Source organism: Protopterus annectens, chromosome 9.part0 (genome assembly GCF_019279795.1).
Source record: "Protopterus annectens isolate FY-2018-M chromosome 9.part0, PAN1.0, whole genome shotgun sequence".
NCBI lineage: Eukaryota > Metazoa > Chordata > Ceratodontiformes > Protopteridae > Protopterus > Protopterus annectens.
The window spans coordinates 867,044,651-867,068,525 of NC_056743.1; the positions used below are offsets into that span (position 1 = coordinate 867,044,651).

The window sequence follows — 23,875 nt, forward strand, 5'->3', positions numbered from 1 at the left end:
ATGTGTATTCACCTCTGTTTGAAAATTTTGGGAAAAGGGGCATTTATGGATTGGTTGACAAGGAATTCAGGAGTCACCTTTAGAAGAAAAGAAAGGTTGTTTCTCAGAATCACAATGTCTTTGTGAAAATCAAGTATGGTGGTTTTGCAGACAAGGCATGGATATTAGAAATTCTCTTAATAGAAGTAAAAGCAACTAAGAAGAGGGTTTTCTATGACAAACTTTAAATCAGCTTTGGCAGCCAGCTCGAAAGTACTAGTTAGGGTGTACAGTAAAACAGTAAAATCACAAGGAGGAACTGGGTCTCTAAATGCAGATCATGATAGAAAGGTTCCTCTAAGAAAGGCTTTAGATAGTGACAGGATGGAATGGGCATGTGATTCTCACCAAAATGAAAGGAAGAAGTCCATTAATTGTACTATAATAGTGGAAAAGCTGGCTCCGTTCTGAAAAAGATCAGCCAAGAATTGCAGGATTGCTGGAAGGAAGGCAGAAAAAGGATCTAGACTGTTCTCAACTTCCCAGATGGAGAATCTTTTCCATTTGCTTTTGTAAACTTTATGTGTAGTGGGATTCAGGGAAGAAGTTAGAATATGAACAGAGGATGAAAATGTGGATTGTCTTAGCCATCACTGGAATTGGAGAAACCATGCAATCAAATTTGAGGGAATGAATGAATGTCTGAGTGAGATCACTGTCAAACATTGCCTAGCTCATTCAATTCCTGCCTTCCCTTAAACCTCATTCATCACCCAAGACATCATTCTGAATGTATTGTTCCCACAATTCCCATTTTTTCTATGTAATTTGCTCCTACCCTTTTCTAAAGATCACACTTTTTTTAATCTCTGTTACTATATTCGCTATTTCTAGTATGGCTGGTTTTGAATTTGATTTCCATTTCCTAATTGCATTGTTTGCAACCACCAAAATTAAACTCCACAAAGCCTTACTATGCCTAGGCAAGTCCGATTCTGTATCACAGCTCAAAAAAATCATTTTAGTTACACCAAGCTGCTCAGCCATTACTTCTAACAGAGTAGTCTGCAGGGAATTTTTGTCTGGCAGCTCATTACACTCCCATAAATTATGTACAATTACCTCTTTCTTCCCCATCACACCTCCAATATTTGCAATCTACCAGAGGAAAAATTGTTTGGCATTTGCTTGGAGTATGCAAACACTTCCAAGCAAAACTTCTAAATCTTCTAGATTCTGTTGCATATTTGGGAGCCATACATACATCTGCCCACGGTTTCTTTGTGAATCGCTTATCCAATTTCTCTTCCCAATACTTTCCAACCTCCTCTGATTCTTACAGTTGTCATTCAATATTTAATATGTCCTACTAATTATGCATTTAACAGCTGCATCTGTTCTAGATTCTACTAAAAACTCTACCACTGCTGGTCCTTCACTTAGGATCCTAATATTCTTTTCTCTTGGCATAGAAAATGCTTAACTTGACTCTGTTGGTGAGCCCCCCCCCCAAATAAATAAAACAGCACAGCTCTCAATACATCAGGGATAAATCTCAACAGAATCAGGGACAAGACTAGAAATAAGAGACATGGATAGTTTTAACCTGCTAGTACTATTAATTTGAGACACTGACAGAAAAAAAGAATGTGAATTAATAAACATCTTCTGAAGTAAAATAAGTCTATAAATCTAATAATTTTAGAGTCTATAAATCTACTTATTGTCATTAAGTCTAAAAAGTAATCAGTTTTAGGAGGGATTAAGATGGAAAATTGATAGGAATGTAAAACAGCACACACTTAGAAATGCAGACTAGCTGCCTTTTGCAGAAGTGAAACCACGAAGAGAAAACAGTGTCAGGACTACCCTTTATAGACTGTATCGAGACAGTACAATGAAATAGTCTTTGAGGTTATTAACTTCCTTGCCTTTGCAGCAGTGTTGTTGAACTGGCTCCTGGCACAAAACAATTCAATGCACTTCACACGAACAATGAATGCAAAAACAGTTTCTTTGGTAACTAGGGTGTTGGTGAACGTGCGTGTCATAGGTTCGCCATCACTGGCCTAGACTCTGATATCAATCCTTGACTGTAGCCTGCAGTCCAACTGCATCTTTAGGTTCATAGGTTCATACTAGGCTATCTGCCCTAGGGCATTTACAAGCCTAGCCAGAGTGTGTTTGGCTTTCGCCACCCATTTTAAATGAATTCTGCTATGCCCTTTTTCAAGGTTAGTATACTGTGCCTCTGTCTAACAGTGACACAGAAGTGATACCCGGAGTAAATCTACAATCTCCCATCCACTCAAGATTCCTCTTGAAGAGAGTCAATGAGGGACTCTGCCTAACCTGGACTGGGATTTTATTCCAGAGTGAAGGGAGCCTCTGGGTTATGAATCTGTCCCTCCAGCATGTCCTATTTATTTCAGTGCTCAGGTTCAAGTCTCTCGAGCATTTATAGACTCTTCCCATGGTATTACTTTTCTCTCTTGAATTTAATTGTTCGAAATGCCTTGGTTCCTTTCTCAGTTTTTTACAGTAAATTCTAGTCTCCTCTTGTCCATTCTCTATACCCATAACTGCAGTCATCTTTACTGGCAGAATCTCCTTTCTCTATTCCCGAGTTGGCTTAGTTTTTGGAATACTTGCTGCTACTTTATAATTATAATATTTTGTATGGTTATTACTATTCTCCTTAATGACCTACATCCAAAACCCCAGTCTCTCCTTAGCTTCCCCAGTTCCATCATCATCCCCTTTCCACTTTTAATTATAGCTTTCTGCTTGTCCTATGCATAGAAGCCTTAACTATGTAGCTCTAAAACACCCCTTCAAATCAAGTAATCCCAACTACCTTGTTCTACTGGAAGGATTAACTTATCCCACTTAATATAGGAAGTGACCTTTTCATGCATAAAACAGAATGAATGTAGTCAAGTGCATGGATAGTTCTCTTTTACAGCTTGGATGCCCATTAATGGTTGCAGCTTGAGAATGCAGTCTCACACATATTTCTCCAACTGCTGCATCTGCCTCAGGTAGACATCCCATAAATACATCCGAATGTGGGAAAAGGTCCCTGTGATGGACAAGATGCATCCAGTCCTCCTAAGCACCCAAAAGACAGAGGGAAAGGTGAAGACAGGTGGACACCATCATGACATATAGAAAAGCAACCAAATATTCCTGCTACAAGGCACAAAAGTTACAAATTTAGTATGAGCATCACAAGATGTGCAGCAAAAAGATTCCATACAAACAGGAGCCACATGACATGGGACTGGCCTTCAAACTAGACTACAGAGTATCAAAATAATCCATCCTTCCTAGAAGATTATCATCCACAGAGGGAGTCAATCAACATTTTACTGAAATGCTTCCTCTACTAATCTGGATAGAGGTATTACTCATGATTCTCACCTGTAAAAGGTGCATATCGGATGGCTCAAGAGCAATTAACAAGTACATTAACTAAAATTCCAGTCTGCTCAGCACATTTTCATCAAATAATGTACAGCTCATTTTCAAACACAAAATTTAATCCTTTCTGACATCAACTTTTTGTTGTTAGTGCTGAAATAATTTATTGCTAAAATGTTTTTACGAATGGGTTAATGCAGAGCTGTAAGTAGCATATCTTGACGTTGCACAAAGCATAATTACAGTTGTCTTGTTTTGCTCAATCGCATTCTACGTACATCGAGTATTCACCAAACAAGCATACACACATTCTTCTCTTACCTCGTCAATAATATTATCAAACTCTTTTTCCATTTGTGCTTTTACATCGTGCTGGATTCTAGAGATCTCAGATTTTGGCAAATGGACATCTTGCAACTCTTTTTCAAATTCATTGATAAGAGCAGCATCTTCAGCATCACTGCCTTCACCTTCCTCACCATCATGTAACTCCTGGTTTTGCTTCTCCTGTGAAGTGTCTGCAGAAGGTGTTCCCTCAAATGTTGCAGCATCACTAGCCGCACCATCTTTTTTTGACTTCTATAAGTAAAAGACATGCACGTAAATTAAAGGTTATGTCTTGCATGAAATTTCTGACTGCCAAATAATTTTAACTTCCCAATGAGAAAATTAAACTTTGTTCTTCATGGGCATCGAAACACAATCTGGAAGAACTATGCAACCTAATGATTTCTAAAAAAATATATATAACTTCTTTTTATTTCACCTACTGAGCATTTAAATTGACTAAACCAATATGGTCCCTTTCCAGCCCCAACCTAAGTATATGCTTCTATAACTCGTTAACATCTATGTTGATGTGGAATGACACACCTCTAACAGCCTACACACATCCTGCATTCCAGAACATTTTCTGAAGTAACTTAAAAATAAGATAAAAACAAATGTAAATGTTTTGTGAATAAATGCTATTAAAATTATAAAAATAGCAATGTTAGCAGTAAGTATTCTATACAGTGATACTAGTGCATTCATAACCTTTCCATAAATACTATAATGCACATAAGCCCAAAATTATATTTTTTGTTAAACTTTCATAAACAAATTTGTCACATCTTGAAAACTGTACAACCTAGACATACATCGTTAGAAAATTTGTGTTAACCGGACTCAAGCTTTCACGAGACAAAAAATTCTCAATCAATGCATGCTTGTAACATTCTCATAAGTATGAAAACATATGCTTAACTGCTTAATTGTTTAATTACTAACATAAAAAATCTCTCAAGATGTGCATTTTACAGTGCAAATAGTGACAGTTTTGCTCAACATCAGTTTCATCTGATGCCACATAGGTTTGTACATCACTTTTCTAAATATTAAGGACATATGGAAATCTTGTTGTTTTCATAATCACTAACAAATGACTATCAATATATCAAGTATAGTTTGATACAGACACTGAAAATTAGTTTTACTGTCTTCCACTATGGATTATGACACCATACCCCTCAATAACATGCAAAGTTCTCAGTTATGAAACTAAGAACATGTGAAAAAGCTGATTTGTCTACAGTACAACATTATGAACAACCTTAGTGTCATTTTCTTAACTCCTTGCACTTTCTAATTTGCATATTATTAGCTGGTAAGTTAAAGAAGCTATAACTCAAAAAAGGTTAGGACACCATATGGAGCTATGGGTGTAAACTGGGAGAATACAAAAAGGCACTATAAGCTTGAATGGAATAAACAGCCTGAAAAGCGCTGGCTAAATGTATTGCATGGTAAGTTTGCAATAATACTGTGTCATCAAATGGAAACAATTAAAATATGCAGAAGGAAGTGCGTTAATTTCAAGAATGTTAAGCATTACAGAGTACACTATGCAACACTTAGCTGTTAAGAACATGTCCAAAGGGCAGCCAAACACTGACCAAGTATAGATAAAGAAATTAGCAAGAGTGAGACTGAATTAAATGATTTGCATACCACTGTAAATGATCACAAATACATGCTAACCTTAACTTTGATTTCACATTTAAAAAACACATAAGTAACTTAATTTTTAAGCACCTTTATTAAATGATCACTTTAAAAACATGCAAACATACATTAACAGAAAACGAACCATATTAACAGTTTTGTTCCATTTATATAATTGTACATCATATATCTTTTCCTTCTTTGTAACCATCAAACATTATATAATGTAACAAATTCTTGCCTTCCATTAAACTTCATTCCTCCTCCAAAACATTATTCTGTATGTATTATTCTGTATGTATTCTTCCCACAATTTCCATTTCTATGTAATTTACTCCTTCCCTTTTCTAAATATCCCTCTTCGGGTTCTTTTATCTCTTTTTATAATATTCAGTGCTTCAAATACAGTTGGTTTAGATTTTGATTTCCATTTTCTCACAATTGCTTTTTGGCAGGCAAAGAATAAATCTTAATATGGCCTCACTATGTTTAGGCAAATCAGATCCTGTGTCCCAACTCCAAAAAAAAAGATGATAAGTTCCTTAGATACAGCCATTTCTGCACCCAATATTTCTGAGAGTACTCTGTAGGTAATTTTGAAAATCTTTCAACATTTTGCTTCTATTTATAACAGAAGTAACTGTGTAGCTCTAATAAAATATTTCATCAGATAAGGTAATCCTAAACCAACTTGTTATATTGGAATGATCAAACTTATCCCACTTAACTCTTGCCCTCTTCCCCCTCCCAGATAAATTCCTTCATCTGTTTATTGTGTGCAACTTCTACTCTGGTTGATAAAAATATGCCTGATCCCTATATAAAGCTAAAGGGACAAAAAACATTTTCTCTGCATGTATCTTATTATCCATAAACAAGAGCTTCTGGTTTCTCATTTTTTTAAAGTATCTTTTGTTTAGTCTCTTCCCACATGTTCTTGAATGCCACAACAGAACACTTTTTTAATCCATACTCAAACACTTCAACTTATTCCTAGTAACTTACAACAAACACAAAAACTGTGTACATCTTCAAAAGAATTAAACTTGACACTCCAGATAGGAATAATTGAACCAAATAAACAGTTACACCTACAAGTATTACTTAACCTAAAGGGCATACCACAACCTGTGTTCCCACTTGCACTGATTGTTTGTCTGTTCTTTTATCTGTATCCCCCCAGCTGTGAAAAAACATGCTTTCAGAAAACATTAACTTTTGGCCCCAAGATAAAGTGCACTGACTCTTTAAATACAACTACATTTTACACTTCTATTAAATGCATTAAAGTACAAATGCTGCTATCTCTTATTCATTACCCATAATTTCAAACTTATTTTCCACTAATTGCTTCCCATTACACCTTTAAAGTTTGCAATTCTCCTCAGAAAACATTCAGGACTGAAGATTAATTGCTTGTACCTGCACACAGCTTGTCTCTGTGTAAAAATAGCCAGCAATGGATCTCTGTATATTTCACTCAGAACAGAATGTACAACTTGCCTTCAGCTGCAGATTTCGTGACTCCTACTGAATGCCTGCTAATAGGAAAAAAACGAATATCCTGACAGACGTAAGAAACTTACCATTTATCATCATTTTGTCTTATTTTTCAAGACTACTTGCTTACAAAAAAATGGTTATAGTTTAAGCCAAAAGCATTAATCTAAACTTTCACCCTTGTAAAAATGAGGAAATATATTAATGCTACATAAAATGAGTGAACCTTTACAACCACCCATACACCAGCAGCCGAAGACCACAGAATATCAACATTAAACTTGCTTTTCTCCAGCCTTTCTTCTCTTAAACTGTAAAGCTTATTATATTTCTTACATCTAAAGTACTTGTTCACTTTAACATCGAACACATACAACAGTCACTGAAAAACACTCCCCACATTTAAAACACCGCTAACTACAAACTGCTCAAAACTGCTTTACTATATACAACATGCATTTTATACAAACACTAAAGAACAAAAATTGTTTTACTTACAGTTACCTTTTCCCCACTTTTAGTGTCCTTCTAAACATTAAAGTGTGGTATATACTTTACAATCAGATCACAGGTTTAAAAAAAGTCAAAAGTCCAGTCTTTCTCAACCACTTCCTTGCAAAGCCATATTTTAAATATGATTGAGGCTTTGAAGTTTCACATGTATTCACTAATTTCAGTGTTGCTGATTTTCTTGGTCGTCACCATCTACCAACACCACACAATCCAAGGTACTCCTGATTCTTCTAGTCAGCTTGTTTTTTTCTGTCTCAAGCATTTTCTTTTGGAACATTAGAAAAGGTTTCACTGGCAATGTCTCTCTATGAGCTTTATTATCATAAGAATGAGAACCAAAGTTTCCTGTTTGATAGCTCACACTTTGTTGGAAAAACTTTAATCTTCCTTAGCCTGTTCTGCATCAAAAAAGTATTTGATCCTCCAGGAAAAATATTCTGAAAACACATGGATACAACAGCTTGAATCTCACATCTGCCTCTCAACATTCCATGATAAATGTGGTTATCTTCTGCCTGTTGTGCAGTGAATAACCATTTTCTACAAAGACACAATTTTAATATTTTTCCCTTTTGCCACAGTTTTGTCAGGATCAACTCTTTCTATTATGCTTGCATCGTCACTAATACAGGTCTTTGTTGCTTTCTCATGGCCAGGTATGACCACACACTATGTGCCCTTTCAATTGCATTCTGCTGTGGAATACCAGTTCAGTTGCCTATCTGTGCTGTCATAAAATTAACATTCTGTTCCTTTCAGTTTCTCTGATGCACAAGAAAATCTTGCATTCTCTGTGCATGCTACCTTTTAACTCCACCATTTTTTTGAAACGAGACGTCTTCAGAAGCCCCATAACTCAGCCAGCTTTTTCTTTATTTCATCCTCTGATTTTTTTTGCAACTTTATTATTTCATTCAAATAGCTATTTAAAGCTTTTACCATTTTTCCAGCCTTTTATTGAGTTGATATAATCCTTCAAAGTTTCACTTATTTTAACCACCCTTGAGTACATCTGATTTACTCTTTCCTCTAAAATACTGGAAGCCATCTTTTGTGCTAAAGATGAAGCTTGAACTGCTTTTTTTCCTGAACAGTTGCAGGATTCGTTCCAGACAGTGGTTTATCTTCATCTTTTCTGGTTCTCAGTTTTTTCTTTGCTGGCATCCGGGGATTATACTCATTAACCAGCAAATTAGTTATGTATTCATCATAACTCTGCATCTGTGTTGTCTGTTTTTGTCCTTCCTCAGCTGAGTCTTGGACCAAGACTCGGCCACTTTGTTATACTTTAGGCTCAGTGGCTAGAGCTCCTCCCCTTACCCCAAATCCTCTCTTCTCCTTAGTTACCTCAGATCGAGTTTGCCTTCTATTTAGCTAATCAATACGTGTCAAAGTATCACCAGCCAGTAGCATACCCCAAACAAGTGGAATACAAACTATAGCCCAAAGACAGGAAAGGAAGAGGAGGAAAACTGGAGCTCACACAGCAAGACTGACATGGAAAAACTCCTCGTGACATACTAGGATATTATGAAAAAGGAAAGGGGCTGCAGGGTGGGAAGATGAAGGCTGGAAACAGACAACACAGATACAGAGTTATGGTAAGTGCATAACTAATATCTGATGTATTTGTCCAATCCCCAACTAATGAGAGTCCCCCCAGCAGGAGTAACTCTGCGCGGTCCTCGAGGATGTTTATTCCGGAATACAGGGGACCAAAATGCTGCCCCTATTCCTAGATAAGATTTTCAGTTTGTAATGAGTTATAAAGGTGTGAACAATGGACCATGTAGCAGCTGCACCAATATCATCTACAGAAGCTCTGGGCCAAAAGAGCAGATGTGGCCATTGATCTGGTGGAATGGGCTTTAGATGGTTTGGGCAATGATAATCCTTTACTCTTGTAGACAAAAGCAATGCAATCAATTAGCCCATCTAGCCAAGGTTACTTTAAATACTGCTTTCACCAAGTTAGCCTTAGAAAAGGAAAACAGCTGATCTGATTTTCTGAAATCTTTATTTCAGTGAATAAAGAATCTAAGCGGTCTATGAACATCCAACGGGTGCAGCATGTATTCTCCCTTGTTGGAAAAATTTGGAAAGAAAATGGATAGATTAACTGGTTAATGTTAGTCTTTGATACAAGGTTAGGCAGGAAGGAAGAGTTAGTCTGAAGAGATTTTGTTATGAAAAATTAGGTATGATGGCTGGGAAAAAAAGCATCCGTTGTTCTGATACCAGTCTAGCTGATGTAATGGTGATCAGGAAAAGGGGTTTCCATGACAAATACTTTTATTCTGCTTTGGCCAAAGACTAGAAGGGAGGTTTGAGTCAAAGCTTGAAGAATAACGGTTAGATCTCATGTAGGAATGGGGTCCTTAATAGGGGGGCCGGAGTAGAAAGGTCCCCTTAAGAAAAGCCTTACACAACTTCAGAGAGGACAAAGAAGAATTGTTTTTGCTGAAGTGAAAATTTGAAATGGCAGTAAGCAGTACTTCAACTGTCAAATAACTAGCTGCATTATTGAAAATGGAAGAGAGGAAGTCAGGAACACCTGGAATAGGTGCTGAAAATGAAAAGGGGTCTAATGTTCTCTTTGGGCCCTTCAGAGGCAATCTTTTCCACTTGCTCTTATAAATCTCCATTGTAGAAACATTTTGGGATGATGTACGTATGTGGTGAACTGGGGAAAAAAGCCTGGAGTTCCTAGCCATCACTGGAGGTGGAGAAACCATGTGGTTAACTTGAGTGTTTGAATGTCTGGGTGAGGACCCCAAACGGATGAGATACAAGGTCCTGAGAAGGATCCATTACCCAGGAAGGGTGGACTAGATGAGGCCACAGGAAGGGGAACACACTTGTCAAGGCCCAAAAGAAGAATGAGGATTATCTTGCTCTCCAACTTAAACACTTTCTGAAGAAACACTGGAATGAGGGAGGTGGGGGGTTGACATATAGAAGACTGGGATGTTAATCATTAATTAGAGAGCCTCTCAGTTTCTTCCCCATTGGGTAGGATCAGGGCAAAGTACTTGCTGCAATTGGAACTGATGGTAGAAGCTAAGAGGTCACAGCACGGTTGGCCCCATTGGTGAAAAATAATTTCTGCCACTGACAGAGACCATCTGTGCGATCTAAAATGAACCTGCTCAGTTTGTCTGCTACTAAGCTGGATTTCCCCAGAATATGTGCTGCCAAAAGAAACATGTGGAAGTAAAGTACAGGTTTGTACCTACCATAAATGTAGATGCTAGAGTGTAAACACTGCTGCAGTCATTACACTTGGGTTATCCTGCCGTCAGGCAGTTCCCCAGTTGGCCAGAGTTCCAAAGTCTTGGTCCAGCGTCGGTTGCCGTCGCCTCCTCCCCGACGTCAGTGCAACATGGGTATATAAGATGCAGCCGACGCCTTTTTCTTCAGTTTTTCTTGTCCCAGATGTCAGGTGCCCCCAAATAGGTAGGCAATTCAAATTGCTAATAAAACATACATAAGAAAAACAAACAACAACTTTCAGTTACCAGCAAATACTCCCCATAGGTAGTAAAGGGTAGAAGACATAGGTACGTACCAGCAAGTAAGAGAGGAAGGAGGGAGGGTAACCTGGACTGCAGCAGTGTTTACACTTGAACATCTACATTTATGGTAGGTATAAAACTGTACTATGTTCATCGTGTTACACTGCTGCAGTCATTACACTTGGGTGGAATCCCAAAGCTGAGGTAGGGAGGCTGGTTCTATAAGGCATTGGGGTGGCTATAAGGCCCTGCAGCACAGCAGTGGCGAAACCAGCTCTGGATTAGGAGCATAAAGGCAAATGGTAATGCTTGGTGAAGGTATGCACAGAACTCCATGTTGCTGCTTCCAAAATCTCCTTAGTAGTTACTCCTCTGAGGTAGGCAGTTGAAGTGGCTGTTGCCCTGGTGGAGTGAGATCTAATGCTGCTAGGTACAGGTTTCCGATGATGAGTATAACAGAAACGTATACAATGTCCTATCCATTTTGAGATAGTCTGTTTTGAAATGGCTTTTCCTCTGTGCTCCTGTAGCATATGCTACCAATAATTGCTCAGTTTTTCTGAAAGCTTTGGTTTTGTCCAAGTAGAAGCGTAACTGCTTGTGGATGTCCAAAGAATGTAGTAGTCTCTCCCCTTTGTTCTGTGGTTTTGGATAAAAAGTTGGCAAGTGAATAGTTTGGTTTAGAGCCACACTTGATACCACCCTTTGGCATAAACGTAGGGTTAGTTCTTAAAGACACCCTGTCCTGGTGGAAAATGAGGAAAGGTTCCACTGCCATTAGTGCCTGTAATTCTGAAACTCTTCGTGCTGATGTTATTGCCAGTAGCAGAGCAGTTTTCCAAGAGATGTATTTTAATTCTGCTGTGTTAGCTGGCTCAAAGGGAGGTAAAATTATTTTTTCCAAAACAAAGTTGAGGTCCCAAGTTGGGGTAGGTGCTCTACGGGGCGGTCTTATGTTTTTAGCCCCTCTGAGGTACTGTTTGAGCAAAGGATTTGAAAAAATTGGTGAATCCATGTTGTAATGAGCAGAAATGGCTGAGGTGTGGATCTTGATGGATGAGAAGGAGAGGCCCTTGTCCAGCATCTCAGTTAAATATTGAAGTATCTGAGGAATGTTTGGGACAAGAGGGTCAAGGCTGTGCGCCTGGTTCCAGGCACAGAATCTCTTCCATTTATCCAAGTAGGCTTTTTCCTGGTGCTAGGCCTTCTGGCCTCCAGAATGACATCCAGAACAGCTTTGGAGAGAGGCACTGCTTGCTTGACTAAGAAATTTTCCATGCAGCCAGGTTTAAGGTCTTTAGCTGGCTGTGAAGTATCTGATTGTTGTGCTGTGTCAGCAAATGTGGGATATGAGGCAAAATCCAGGGTGGTTCTTGTGCTAAGTTCTTCAAGATTGGGTACCAGTGCTGGCGTGGCCAGTCTGGTGCAATCAGGATCATCTTTGGCTCTTCTTGCCTGGCTTTGATGAGTACCTTTGGAAGGAGCGGTAAAGGAGGGAAAGTGTACACTTGCAGGTTTTTCCAGCTGAATGAGAGTGCATCCACTTTCCATGCTTGTGGATGGTAACTCCTTGTGCAGAATTTCTGTAGCTGGCAGTTCATTGGGGATGCAAACAGATCTATGTCCGGGCTCCACCATTTTTGTGTTATCATTCGGAATATTTGTGGATTCAATTCCCATTCATGGGGATCCATTATGTTTTTGCTTAGGTCGTATGCCAGTATTTTTTTTTCTCCTGGCAGGAATTGTGCTTGCAGATGAACTTAGTAGTCTAGAGCTGTGTTCCACAAGGTCATGGGCTTGTCTGCAGAGGGGGTAGGAGTGTGTGCCCCCTTGCTTGTTTATGTACCACATACCTGTGGTGTTGTCCGTCTTCAGTAGTAATTGTCCTGGATGTAGCAGGTCCTTGAAAGCTATAAGTGCATTTTGTACAGCTAGCATCTTTTTTTGATTGATGTGAAGATGCCTTTGCCCCGTGGGCCACTCGCCCTGAATACATTTTCCTGCCATGTGTGCTCCCCAGGCGTAATCAGATGCATCTGTTGTCAGTGTTTGCCTGGCTGTGGGTTGAGTAAAAGGCTGTCCCTTGTTGAGGTGACAAGCTTGAGCCCACCATCGAAACCCTGTTGAAGGCAAGGAATTAGTGGTAGAACTGTTTCCAAACTTTGACAGTGTTGAGACCATACACTCTTTAGGTACCATTGTAGTTTCCTCATATGCAGTCTGGCATATGGAATTAGTAGTATGCAAGATGCCATGTAGCCCAAGGCCTGCAGAATTTTTCTTGCAGGGAGTTGGGTCTTTGTTGCCATCAATTGAAAGTATTGAGTCAGTTGTCCTTGCTTGTCTGGTGTGAGATAAGCCATCTGGCCCATTGTGTTCAAGCTGGCACCCAGGAATATTATCTGTTGTGAGGGCACTAGTTTTGATTTCTTTTCATTTACTGTGTACCCCAAGCAACTTAGTAACTTTTTTTACGAATGCCAGATGCTTTATAAGAATGTCCTTGCTCTCTGCTTGAATCAGGCAGTCGTCCAGGTATGGATAAATTTGAATTCTTTTTTGCCTGCAAAATGCAATTACAGGTGCCAGGCACTTTGTGAAGATCCTGGGCGCAGTAGTTAAGCCTAAGGGCAGTGCAGAGAATTGATAGTGCATTGAACCAGCTAGAAATCTGAGGTATCTTCTGCAGTTTTGTCTGATAGGGACATGCAGGTATGCCTCCTTGAGGTCCAAAGTCACGAGCCAAGCTCTCTTTCCCAGCATGGGAAGAAGCTGCTGCAGTGTGAACATTTTGAATTTCGGAACATCCAGGTAAAGTGTTTAGAGAAGAAAGATCCAGAATGGGTCTCCAGGCTTTGTCCTTTCTGGGAACCAGAAAGAGTCTTGAGTAAAATCCTTGTCCTTGCTCCTGTGGTGATATCTTTTGAATAGCCCTCATGTCCATGAGTACTGTAATTTGTTTTTGAGGCTCTGCCCATTGATTTGGTGGCAGATTTGGCATTCCTTTTAACCTTGGCAGAGTGTGAAAGTGGAACCTGTAACCTTGAGATACAATGTCGGTGGTGGTCTGTGGTTCTGTGGAAGCGGTAGTCAGTAGGTGCCTCGCTGAAAACCGGAGAACTGGCGAAAAGCCTAGAAGAAGCCTCGTCGTCAGTTCTGGGCCTCGGATGTCTGTCCTTGTCTTTGCGCTTTTTATGTATTCCGGTTGTCAGAAGTTCCGACGGCATGGTGTAAATGAATTTTCTGCCAAAAAAAATGTCGGGCAAAAATCAAACCAACGTTTAATAATACTCTTGTTAAACCTAGCACAAAACCAGTGACATCGTGGTCTGGGCCTAGGCATGGAATACAATATGAGTGGAAATCGTTATGAGGTATTTGCTTCCCACAAGAAATACAGTTAACTTTTACTGACATCGGTCTGAGGCAAGAAAAAATTTCCCCAAAGGGGTACTTAGCTTTGTAGAAGACTTCAGTTCTGGATTCGAAATGAAAATCTCAGGAGTCGGCCGACCAGCACTTGCGAACTGCTTTTGCTTTGGGCATTGCACGGCAAGAAATACTGAAGAAAATGGCGTCGGTTGCATCTTGTATACCCCTGTCACACTGACGTCAGGGAGGAGGCGACAGCAACCGACACTGGACCAAGACTTTGGAACATAGGCCGACTGGGGAACCGCCTGATGGCAGGATAACCCAAGTGTAATGACTGCAGCAGTGTAACACGAACATTGGTCTATTCCACACACTCACTGTCTCTCGATATGGTAGGTAGTAATGAATTCCACCCAGTTTGTTGATGTATCAGACTACCAACATGTCCATATGAACAGCAACCATCCCTACAGGAAGACCATTTTGAACTCCTGCAATACCAGTAGGACTGCTCTCTTTCTAGGACACTGATGTGGAGAGTGACCTCTAATTAAGATCATGTGCCTTGGAATGGAATGCTGCCATGCTAACTGGGATGCATCCACTGTCACTGTGGCCTTGGGTGAAGGAAGAAAAGGGCAGCCCAGAGAAACAACTTCTACACGAATCCACTAGGTTATGTGTTGTTTGCAAATATTTGTAAGCAGATCAGGTGCTGTTAGGGGATGGCACCTTACTGACCATTGTACTGCAAGGATCTACTGCAGAACCCTCATATGTAAAGCCTTGCCAACAGTGCTAACACCATTGAAGCTACCACCGATCACAAGAGCTGCAATACCAGTCTGGCTGGAGGGGAAGAAAAAAAGAATATATAAGGCTTGGTTCCGTGGATCGGTTAGTCTTGTAAGTGGTAAACCTGCGATCTGAGTTACTGTATCTAGACAGGCACCAATGAATTCTAATGCTTGAGTAGGGCTGATAGGAGACTTCTTGTAGTTTATTGTAATGCCTAGTTCAAGATATAGATGGGGCAAGTAATCCCTGGCTTGAACCAGTAGAAATTTGGTAGAAGAAGAAAGGAGCCAGTCATCTAGGCAAGGAAACGCTCAGAATCTGTACAGTCCCTGGTGAGCTGCAACAACTGCAAAGCACCTGCAGAACATCTGGGGTCTGTGGTGAAACCAAACGGCAGATATCTCCAAGCACCTATGTATCTTAATATGGTAGCAAGCATCCTGGAAATCTATACAGAACATCCAATCATCCCTTCTGTAAATAGGAGTAGAATGGACTAAACCATGACCATTCAGAACTTCCAGAACTTCAAGTGCTTCTCAAATTAATTTAGATTGCAGAGATCCAAAATTAATATCAGGTCCAGTCTTTGGCACTAAAAAGAATCACGAGTAGGTTCTGGATCTTTGTTGGTCTGTGGAGACCGAATGGATGACCCTTTTTCACAGCAGCTTTTCTATGGCTGCTGCTTTTCTCTGACTAGGTGGAATATCAGGAATTAATATGTTGTGTTTTGTGGGTAGAAGGGAAAAAGGTATGCAATAACCTCTGGATATCTGCACCCAAGTATCTTTGGTAATGGCTATCCAGGCTTCTGGGAGTTGTGATTCTCAGAAAAGGGACCTCTGAAGCCCTAGTGTTCAAGTTATCACGGCCACCGGAGTGGAGTCTTCCATTAAGACCCCCCCCCACTGCCATGAGGGTATCTGTCTCCGCAGGAATTCTGGGAAGACCCTTTTATCTTTCTGAAACACCTGGAGAATGTCTTTTGAGGGGGTAGAAAAACAGATTCCCATGGCAGATAATGTCTTCCCATCCTGCTAGCTCCTACAGTCCCCATCTTAGGACCAAACAAGGTGGATCCATCAAAAGGGGCATTGACGAATGAAGACATGAAGAGCTCCACAAAGTCAAGGGCACATCCAGGCATGCCTTTTTATGGGAATTCCTGATCACCTGGCTCTCAAAGCTCCCTCTGAGGCATGATAAATCAGTATCATGGAAACATTCCACAGGGACTGAAGGGGTGGCTAGTTGCAAAGACAGTCTTCTTGTCCTCTGCAGACATGGAACCTGAGAGAGAACTGAAAAACTAGTTGATAATTCCCTCTGAAATTCTATAACGTGTGCCAAATAACTTCAGTGAACTGAGGGCAAAGGTCTTTGAAGCATAGACATGCTTCTCAAATCTACCCAACTCACTGGACTCTCCGTTAGGGGATGGACAAAATAAGTGTTCCATGCGCTCTTTCTTGGTGGCTGCTGCAACTACCACTGCATCCATTGGAGGACCCTAGCTCCATTGATCCCTTGAATGAAATGAGATAGTTGTTTGGTCTTTTGGAAATAGGCTCTGACATCCAGATCCTTCCTTGCCCAGTGGAAGATCAGGTCTATTATCTCACCAGCAGGCGGGTACCACCCAAGTTGTAGCCAAGCCGGCTCTGAAAGCCTCAAGAAACAGTGACTCCTCCTCCTGGGGGTGGTAGAAAACCAACCACCTTTCTGTCTCAAAAGTTCAAGTACTTCACTGAAAGAGAGGTCTCCAAGGGGTGATCTGCAGACCCTTGCCCTTCAGTGAAGTCAGTGTCTTCAGTTAACAACTCTTGGGAGAGTCTAAGTGCCTCCTCTTACATGTATACATCCAAAGGGGCTCTCCAGTGGGAGGTTCCAGAGAGGACTTGGAATTGTCAGCAGAATCGACAATCTAAAGCCTCGACTGGATTTGGCTGTTCTGATGGGACAGGATGAAAAGACCTAGCATTCACAGTAGACAGTTGAGGATGGGGTGGACCCAAAGGGGAACAAGGATGCCTCGTTTACGGAGGTGGAAAAATCTCTCCACTACATCAAAAGCATAAGCCATGGGAGAGCCAAGTCTCAACAAAACACCACCCATTGATGCCTGTGCTGGATGGAACCCAATCCTCCCAGGTGCCAGCCTAGACATAGGGGTTGGAGTTAAACTGTCTAGCACCAAGACTAAGAGGAAGGGATGGCTCCGAAAACATCAGAGTCAAACATAACCCCTCCAGATCCAGTGCTGATGCTACGACTCCAAGACCCTTCTAGGTTTGACAGAGTCAGAGCCATACGGGTCAGTGAAGGTGTCGTGAGTTGTAGAAGGCCAGGCCTGCGGATCCGACAAAGATAAGCTGAGAAATCTCAGGTTCAAAGTCTCCGAAACAAACAGATGCAACAGAGTAGGAGTCAAATGCTGAGGTTGTACTAGAAGGTAGGTTCAAGTATTTGATGGCAGATAGAGGCAAAATAACTCTCAAGTGAATCTGGGTTCTAAGAAACTTTCTCATCATCCTCATATCTACTTCTGTTTGTCTTGTAGATAACCTGAAGGAGAAGGAATGGTGAGTGCATCCTTGAAGTCACTGGCTTCAGAGACAACTTAGATACAGCTTCAGGTGATTGATTTGGCTCAGGTTGGATCAAAGGGTGTATTTTATCAGTGTTTTGATTTTGTCAGGGTCAGACCCTAAGAGTTTGACAGATCCAAAGTTTAAGATTTTACTGGGTGGAGCAGAGCCTGAAGTTGGAGGAAAGCGACCTGATGAAGGTTTCCTCAATTTGTTACTTTTGCCTGCAGCCTCTCCCAGTATTTTTTAAGAAAATGCAGCTCCAGAAGTAGAGGAAGATGAAGGAAGTAGACCCTTAAAAATTAAAACTTTTTTCCTTTCCACTAGAGCCTTGTGGTTAAAGCCAGCATGCATCTCATGTTCTGTAGTCAAATCACCTGCTCCAAGGCACTATATACAAACACAGAATGAGCATTTGAGTTTGGAATCCATGAGGAACACTCTTTAATGAGGTGGTTTGTCCCACATAACAGCAAAGACAACAAAAAGAAGAATGTATAAAAGGAAAAAGTTAAGCAAGTTAGAAGAAACATTAGCACTGATAAGAAGGATGCCTACAAATGTATATATAACCCAATAAAACAGCAGCAATAAGGGAAAAGGAGCAAGGACTCAAGGTCCGAAGCAATCCAAATGCTGAAGCAACCAATTAGATCTAAGGTAACTAAGAAGAGGGGATAGTAAGTAAGAGGAGTAACTCGAGCTATGGAACCTGAAAGCCTAATGAAGTGTCAGAGGCTGGATCTGAGGATGGAGTAGAGACCCATCCGTTAAGGAACAGATGAAAAAGACATCAGATATGAATTTTACTCAGACATTATCACTGGCTCATTCCCAGTTTGCTGAAATTACTTGTTGATCAGCGTGCAGCCATTTTGGAAGCCTCTATTGCTTGTTTTTTTTTTTTTTGGTGTGTGTGTGTGTGTGTGTGAAGACTGAATGTTTAAGGCAAGACTGAATGAATGTCTAAAGTATGTAGACTCTATTTTACTGAAGGATGAGATCAGATACAGATCAAAATAGTATTCCAGACTACTGGCCCTTGGATGGAAAAGGCCACAATGCCAAACAGAATGTTTGGATATGACAGACCAGTACAAAAAACTGAGGATTTCAGTTTTCTGTGTACTTTAAATCAAGGGACAAACTTGGAAAATTATTCATATGTAGAAATTTATAAATGAAATAAGCCAAGAGCACCGTTTCCAAAGTGCATCAGTAACCATCCAACTACATTAAAAATTTCAGTACATTAATGTTCTAGTTTTGATGCAACTTAGACAAATCCAGCTATTTTATTCACTTGCAGTCCAAGTACCTGTACATTAATTACAGATAAGTACCAGTACCTAAGATTTTAGATGTTGGTAATGGTGCTTACTCAATGCAACTGTAGACTCTTGTTTAAAATGTTACTCTCCAACATGTTACAGCAGATGATATAAACAAGGTTTTACTTGCACAAGGACACTGTACAATCCAACCAAAGTCCAAAACACCATATTTTTCCTTTTTTTTTTACATTCTTCTGTTCTATTAATATAGTGTCAGGATTAGGTACACCAGTTTCTCATGATTCAGTAATTTTCAAGTCTTCGGTGCCAAACGGCACAGCTTTCAATCATTTGAAATATACTATTTAGTCTCTTTTCTGGAAGCAGAGGCAAACTGAAGAAAAGTTGTGATTTACAGCACATTTAACATATTCTAATAAATGGATGGTATATAATATTGCTTCACAGTTAGCAAGAGTCTAGAAGAAAATACCAATAAAGTCCACATACTTGTATAAAACAATCAAAAACTTGACTTTAAATATATGTTTCTCAATCACTGAATATTGTTTAAAAAAATACAAAATTCACATGAATTTAAAATAACCAGAAGCAAAATTCAATTCATCAAATGTAAAAGTTTCAGTTTCAGAACAAAAAATGTTCATTCAGCATAGCAGAACAAGTGCATACAAAGTACAGTTGTGCAAGTGAACTACAGTAGGAGTTTGAATGATCACTCCTGCAGTAGTCTACGTTATATGGATTACATTTTGCCAAGATTATAACACACAGCTAACTTTTGAAGGTTCAGGGCACATTCTACACACCTAAACCGTTAATTAGCTCAAGCCGAGCTGACTACAAGTCATGTGTGGGCAACAAGCCCTTCAGAACTTTCATGCCAACAGACAGAGGAGGCTTTAGCCCTGTGGAGGGCACTGCTAGGAAAATATACCCTGACAAAAAAAAAAAATACAAAAAAGGGGGTGGAGGGAAGGAGCAGTTACTGCTTCAGTGACCATTCAATCATCAACTGTTACAGTTAAATTTTCTTATACAACTATACTACAGTCTTCATATGGATCACTGCTGCAGTAGCCTAGGCTATAGGAGTAGAATACCATAGCTTAACATGACCTGGAGGAGGAAGGATAAAAGTCAAGGAGCCCATGGGGAATGGCCCTAGCAAACCCTGTCCTAGACCTGGAGAAGGAATCTAATTTACAGTGTTTTGTACAAATATGCACATAGGACCATGTTGATGCCTTTAGTATACTTCTAGAATCAAAAAGCCATAAATGAAGCTAACCCCTGGTAAAATGAGCCTTGACTATGCCTGAAATAGCTTTGTTGGTGTGGGTATAACAAAAAATAATAGCATGACACAACCATCTGAAAATACTCTGTTTTGACACGTCACCCTTTTCCTCTTACCTTTACAAAAAATCAATCAGAAGATCTAAAAAACTTTGTTCTGATAATATAGTACCTCAAGCTGTCTGTGGACATTCAAGGTGTGATGTCCCTCCTCTGGGCAAGTGATCAAGGAGCCTCAATCCTCACCAGTGGGGAACATTCAACTATGGGAAAAATAAGCACACACAGTATTTTCAGATGCAGTCCTCTGTGAAGCACACAGAGGGAATACACATTCCAGTCCTGGGGCTGGGCTTCCTCTCCAGGCTCCAAATAAGACTCTCCACTGACCACTATAGAGCTAAGTCCTTAGCCAGGTGTGTCAAGCCAAGTCCACCACCACCCTCTCTGTGAAAACAGTGCTCTCTAGTGTCCCTGTTCAAAGTAGCTGTTACACACACACTGCAATTTGATTTTCACACGCACACACCTTGGAAAGGCTGGCACAACGAATCCGCTCTGCCACCTCCACCCAAACTAGAAGGTAGATTTGCTGCCACCAGGACACCTGAAGTCAGCTACTTTAAAGCTCTTGCCAGGGTATCCAATTATACTTATTAAAATTAATACCTATACAAATGGTAGTCTTTAACCAAGCAGCAAGAATTTCAGGAACATAGAGCCACAGTGTCACTAAATAAATGCAAGTACTCTCAAAGGTTAAATATTTTCTAAAAGACCAGCCACAAATGAAAGTTACATACATATTTAATAAAAAAGAAAACATGAAAATACTGAATATATATTTACAATAAACACTAGAGTTTCATTCACAAGAAACAGAAAACACACCGATGGAAAGGCTCAGACAGATAGAAAAAAATTTAGCTAATCTCACTATATTTCTTTAACTAACTGCAGAATTACTGGTTCTTAGTTACTTACTAAAGCAAGGCAAATGTAAGTGGGTGAGTGTCTTGTCAGGACCAAAAACAGAGTGCACTCCTTGAATCTCTCACTAGTACTCAAATACAACTTCAGTGCTGGCTACAGAATGACATCACATCTGATCACCTAGCTCTGTGGTTCCCACACTACCCTCTCACTAGAAACTGAGCCAGGATCTGGCACGGATGTGTCAAAATACAAAACATAGAACTCTAGCAAAGGTTTATTACCGCATCTGGAAACTATAAAACAATTCCAGCACTTTCATCCATCCTGCAGAAAGGGTAAGGAGACATTCTCTAGCACCCAAAGGTAGCAATTAGTTCACCAATAAAGACAACAGAGCAGGATCCCAGTCCAGGCTTTTCACAATGCGTCTCTGGCTGCATTCAGACCTGTGAGATGAAACCTTTATGGCTTAAACCAAGTTATTTAATTTCAGGCTATTTTTTTTTAAGGTTGGTTGGGTTGAGCTCAACACCTTCCCTGCTAGTATTCTCTGTTAAAATGTACACATTTCATCAGTTACAATAACAAAGTCTGACATACATGTAATATTTTTCTGTCCAGCAGACCCACTGTTGATACATTCTTAACACAAGCAACTTTACAAATACATATTTAACACAATCATCTATACAAATCAGTTTGATATTCAAATGACATAACTCATTACATAACTCCAGCTAGCTATGCTGGCATGTGTTAGACATGCACTGCCCTACTCCCCCTGGCACAGCTGGCACTCTCCCCCACCCCCTTTGAAGACTCAAGATAGTTTTTCAACTGACCCTGAAGGAAAGTTGTTTGACAGAAATGAGCCTGTCAGGGAACACATTATCCCATAGCCTGCCTTGACAGCCCATCTGCATTGGCATTGCTGATGCCACTGTGGTGGTGAACTGTCATTTCATATGCATGCATCCCTAAGCTCCACCTTAATACCTTGGCATTTTGCTGGCTGGCTCGATGTAGCCATGTTAAGGGAGTGTGGTCTGTAACCACACTGAATTTCCTTCCATACAGATAGGGCTGAAATTTTTGCAGTGCCCATACTATGGTTAGACATTTTTTCTACAGCTACAAAACATTCCTCCCTGGATTGTACTCTACGGCTGAGATATAAAACAGTGTGCCCTTCTCACTCTGAGGAAACCTGGCTGAATACAGCCTACATCCCATGGTTTAAAGCATCCATCTGCACAGCAAATTATTTGCTGTAATCTGGACTGGCTGGCACAGGGTATCCTCCCATAGCCCCTTTAAGCTTTTGTAATGTCTGCTCACAGGCTAGGGTCCACATAACCGTACCTGGCCTGATTTTTCTTATCAGGTGTCTGAGGGGTACAGCTATTATACTACAATTGGAAACAAATATTCTATAGTATTCCACCATCCTCAAGAATGGCCTCACCTGCTTTTTTGTAATAGGGGCAGGCCATGCCTGAACAGCTTCCACTTTGGCAGGTTCTGCTGTGATCTTATCACTTCCCACTCTATTTCCCAGGTAGGAAACCTCTACCATACCCACTTGACACTTACTGGGCTTGTCAACCCTGACCTTTGCTAGTCTGCCCAGGACCTCCCTGACATGTTGAAGGTGCTCTTGCCAGGAATGGCTGTAGATGGCAATATCATCCAGGTAAGCAAGGGCATAAACTTCTGCTCCTGCTAGGATACAATCTACCAGCCACTGGAAGGTCCCTGGGGCATTTTTCATCCCAAAGGGCATCTTTGTGAACTCAATCTGAAAGGAGTCACAAAGGCTGACGTCTCTCTAATGGTGGGAGACAAGGGCACCTGCCAGTAACAGATGGTCAGATACTTAGCACCAACCAGCTGCTCAACAGCTTCATCTGTCCTAGGCATGGGGTAAGCATCTGACTCTGACACGTTTAAGTTTTCTGTAGTCCACAATGAACCTGGTGCTGCCATCCTTCTTTGGCAACAGCAGCAGTGGGGAAGCCCAGGTACTGCTGGATTCCTGGATTACTCCTAGTTCCAAAATTTACTGCATCTCCTCCCTCAGAGTCTGTCTGACTCACTCAGGGACCCTATAAGGGGCCTACTTGATAGGTCATTGGAATCCTGTATCTACATGGTACTGCACCAGGTGGGTGTACTCAGGTTTCCCAGTGAACATGTCCCCAAACTCCTACAACACTGCTTGGATTTCTCAAACATGGGTAGCCTCTGGGACATTGCTATCCCATCCACTGAGGTGTCATTCTGACCCTCACTTAGATCAGTCACAAGACCCCCCCTTCAAACTCCTCCTGCCACCCACTGCAAACCACTCAGCACAAGGGAATCCCTATCATCATGTTAACATGGTATAGATTTGTGCCCCTGCCTCCTGCCCAGCAGTTTTACCATGTAGTTAACATCACTGACTTTTCTTACCACTTTGAAGGCTACTTCCCAAGCTGCCTGCAGCTTACTGTGTCTGACAGAAATGAGCACCATAACCTGCTGTCTCACAGCATATTCTCGGGCTCAAGCATTTCAGTCATATCAGACATTTTTCTGCTGTTGGGCTCCTGTCCGGCTCTCCTGGGTCAAGACCACAAGCTCCCTAAGCCTTGTCCGGAGGTTTAGGGCATAGGCCACA

The 23,875-nt window shown here is 40.6% G+C and overlaps 1 protein-coding gene across 2 annotated transcripts in view; it reads right to left on the minus strand.

Annotated features, from left to right (window-relative positions):
• Positions 1 to 23,875, minus strand: part of OS9 (OS9 endoplasmic reticulum lectin) — a 1,402,051-nt gene that overhangs the window by 308,802 nt on the left and 1,069,374 nt on the right. For both annotated transcript variants that reach the window (XM_044083591.1, XM_044083590.1), the window contains exon 11: positions 3,724 to 3,981. In XM_044083591.1, coding sequence (XP_043939526.1) covers positions 3,724 to 3,981 — 258 coding nt within the window. The remainder of the gene's footprint in view (positions 1 to 3,723; positions 3,982 to 23,875) is intronic.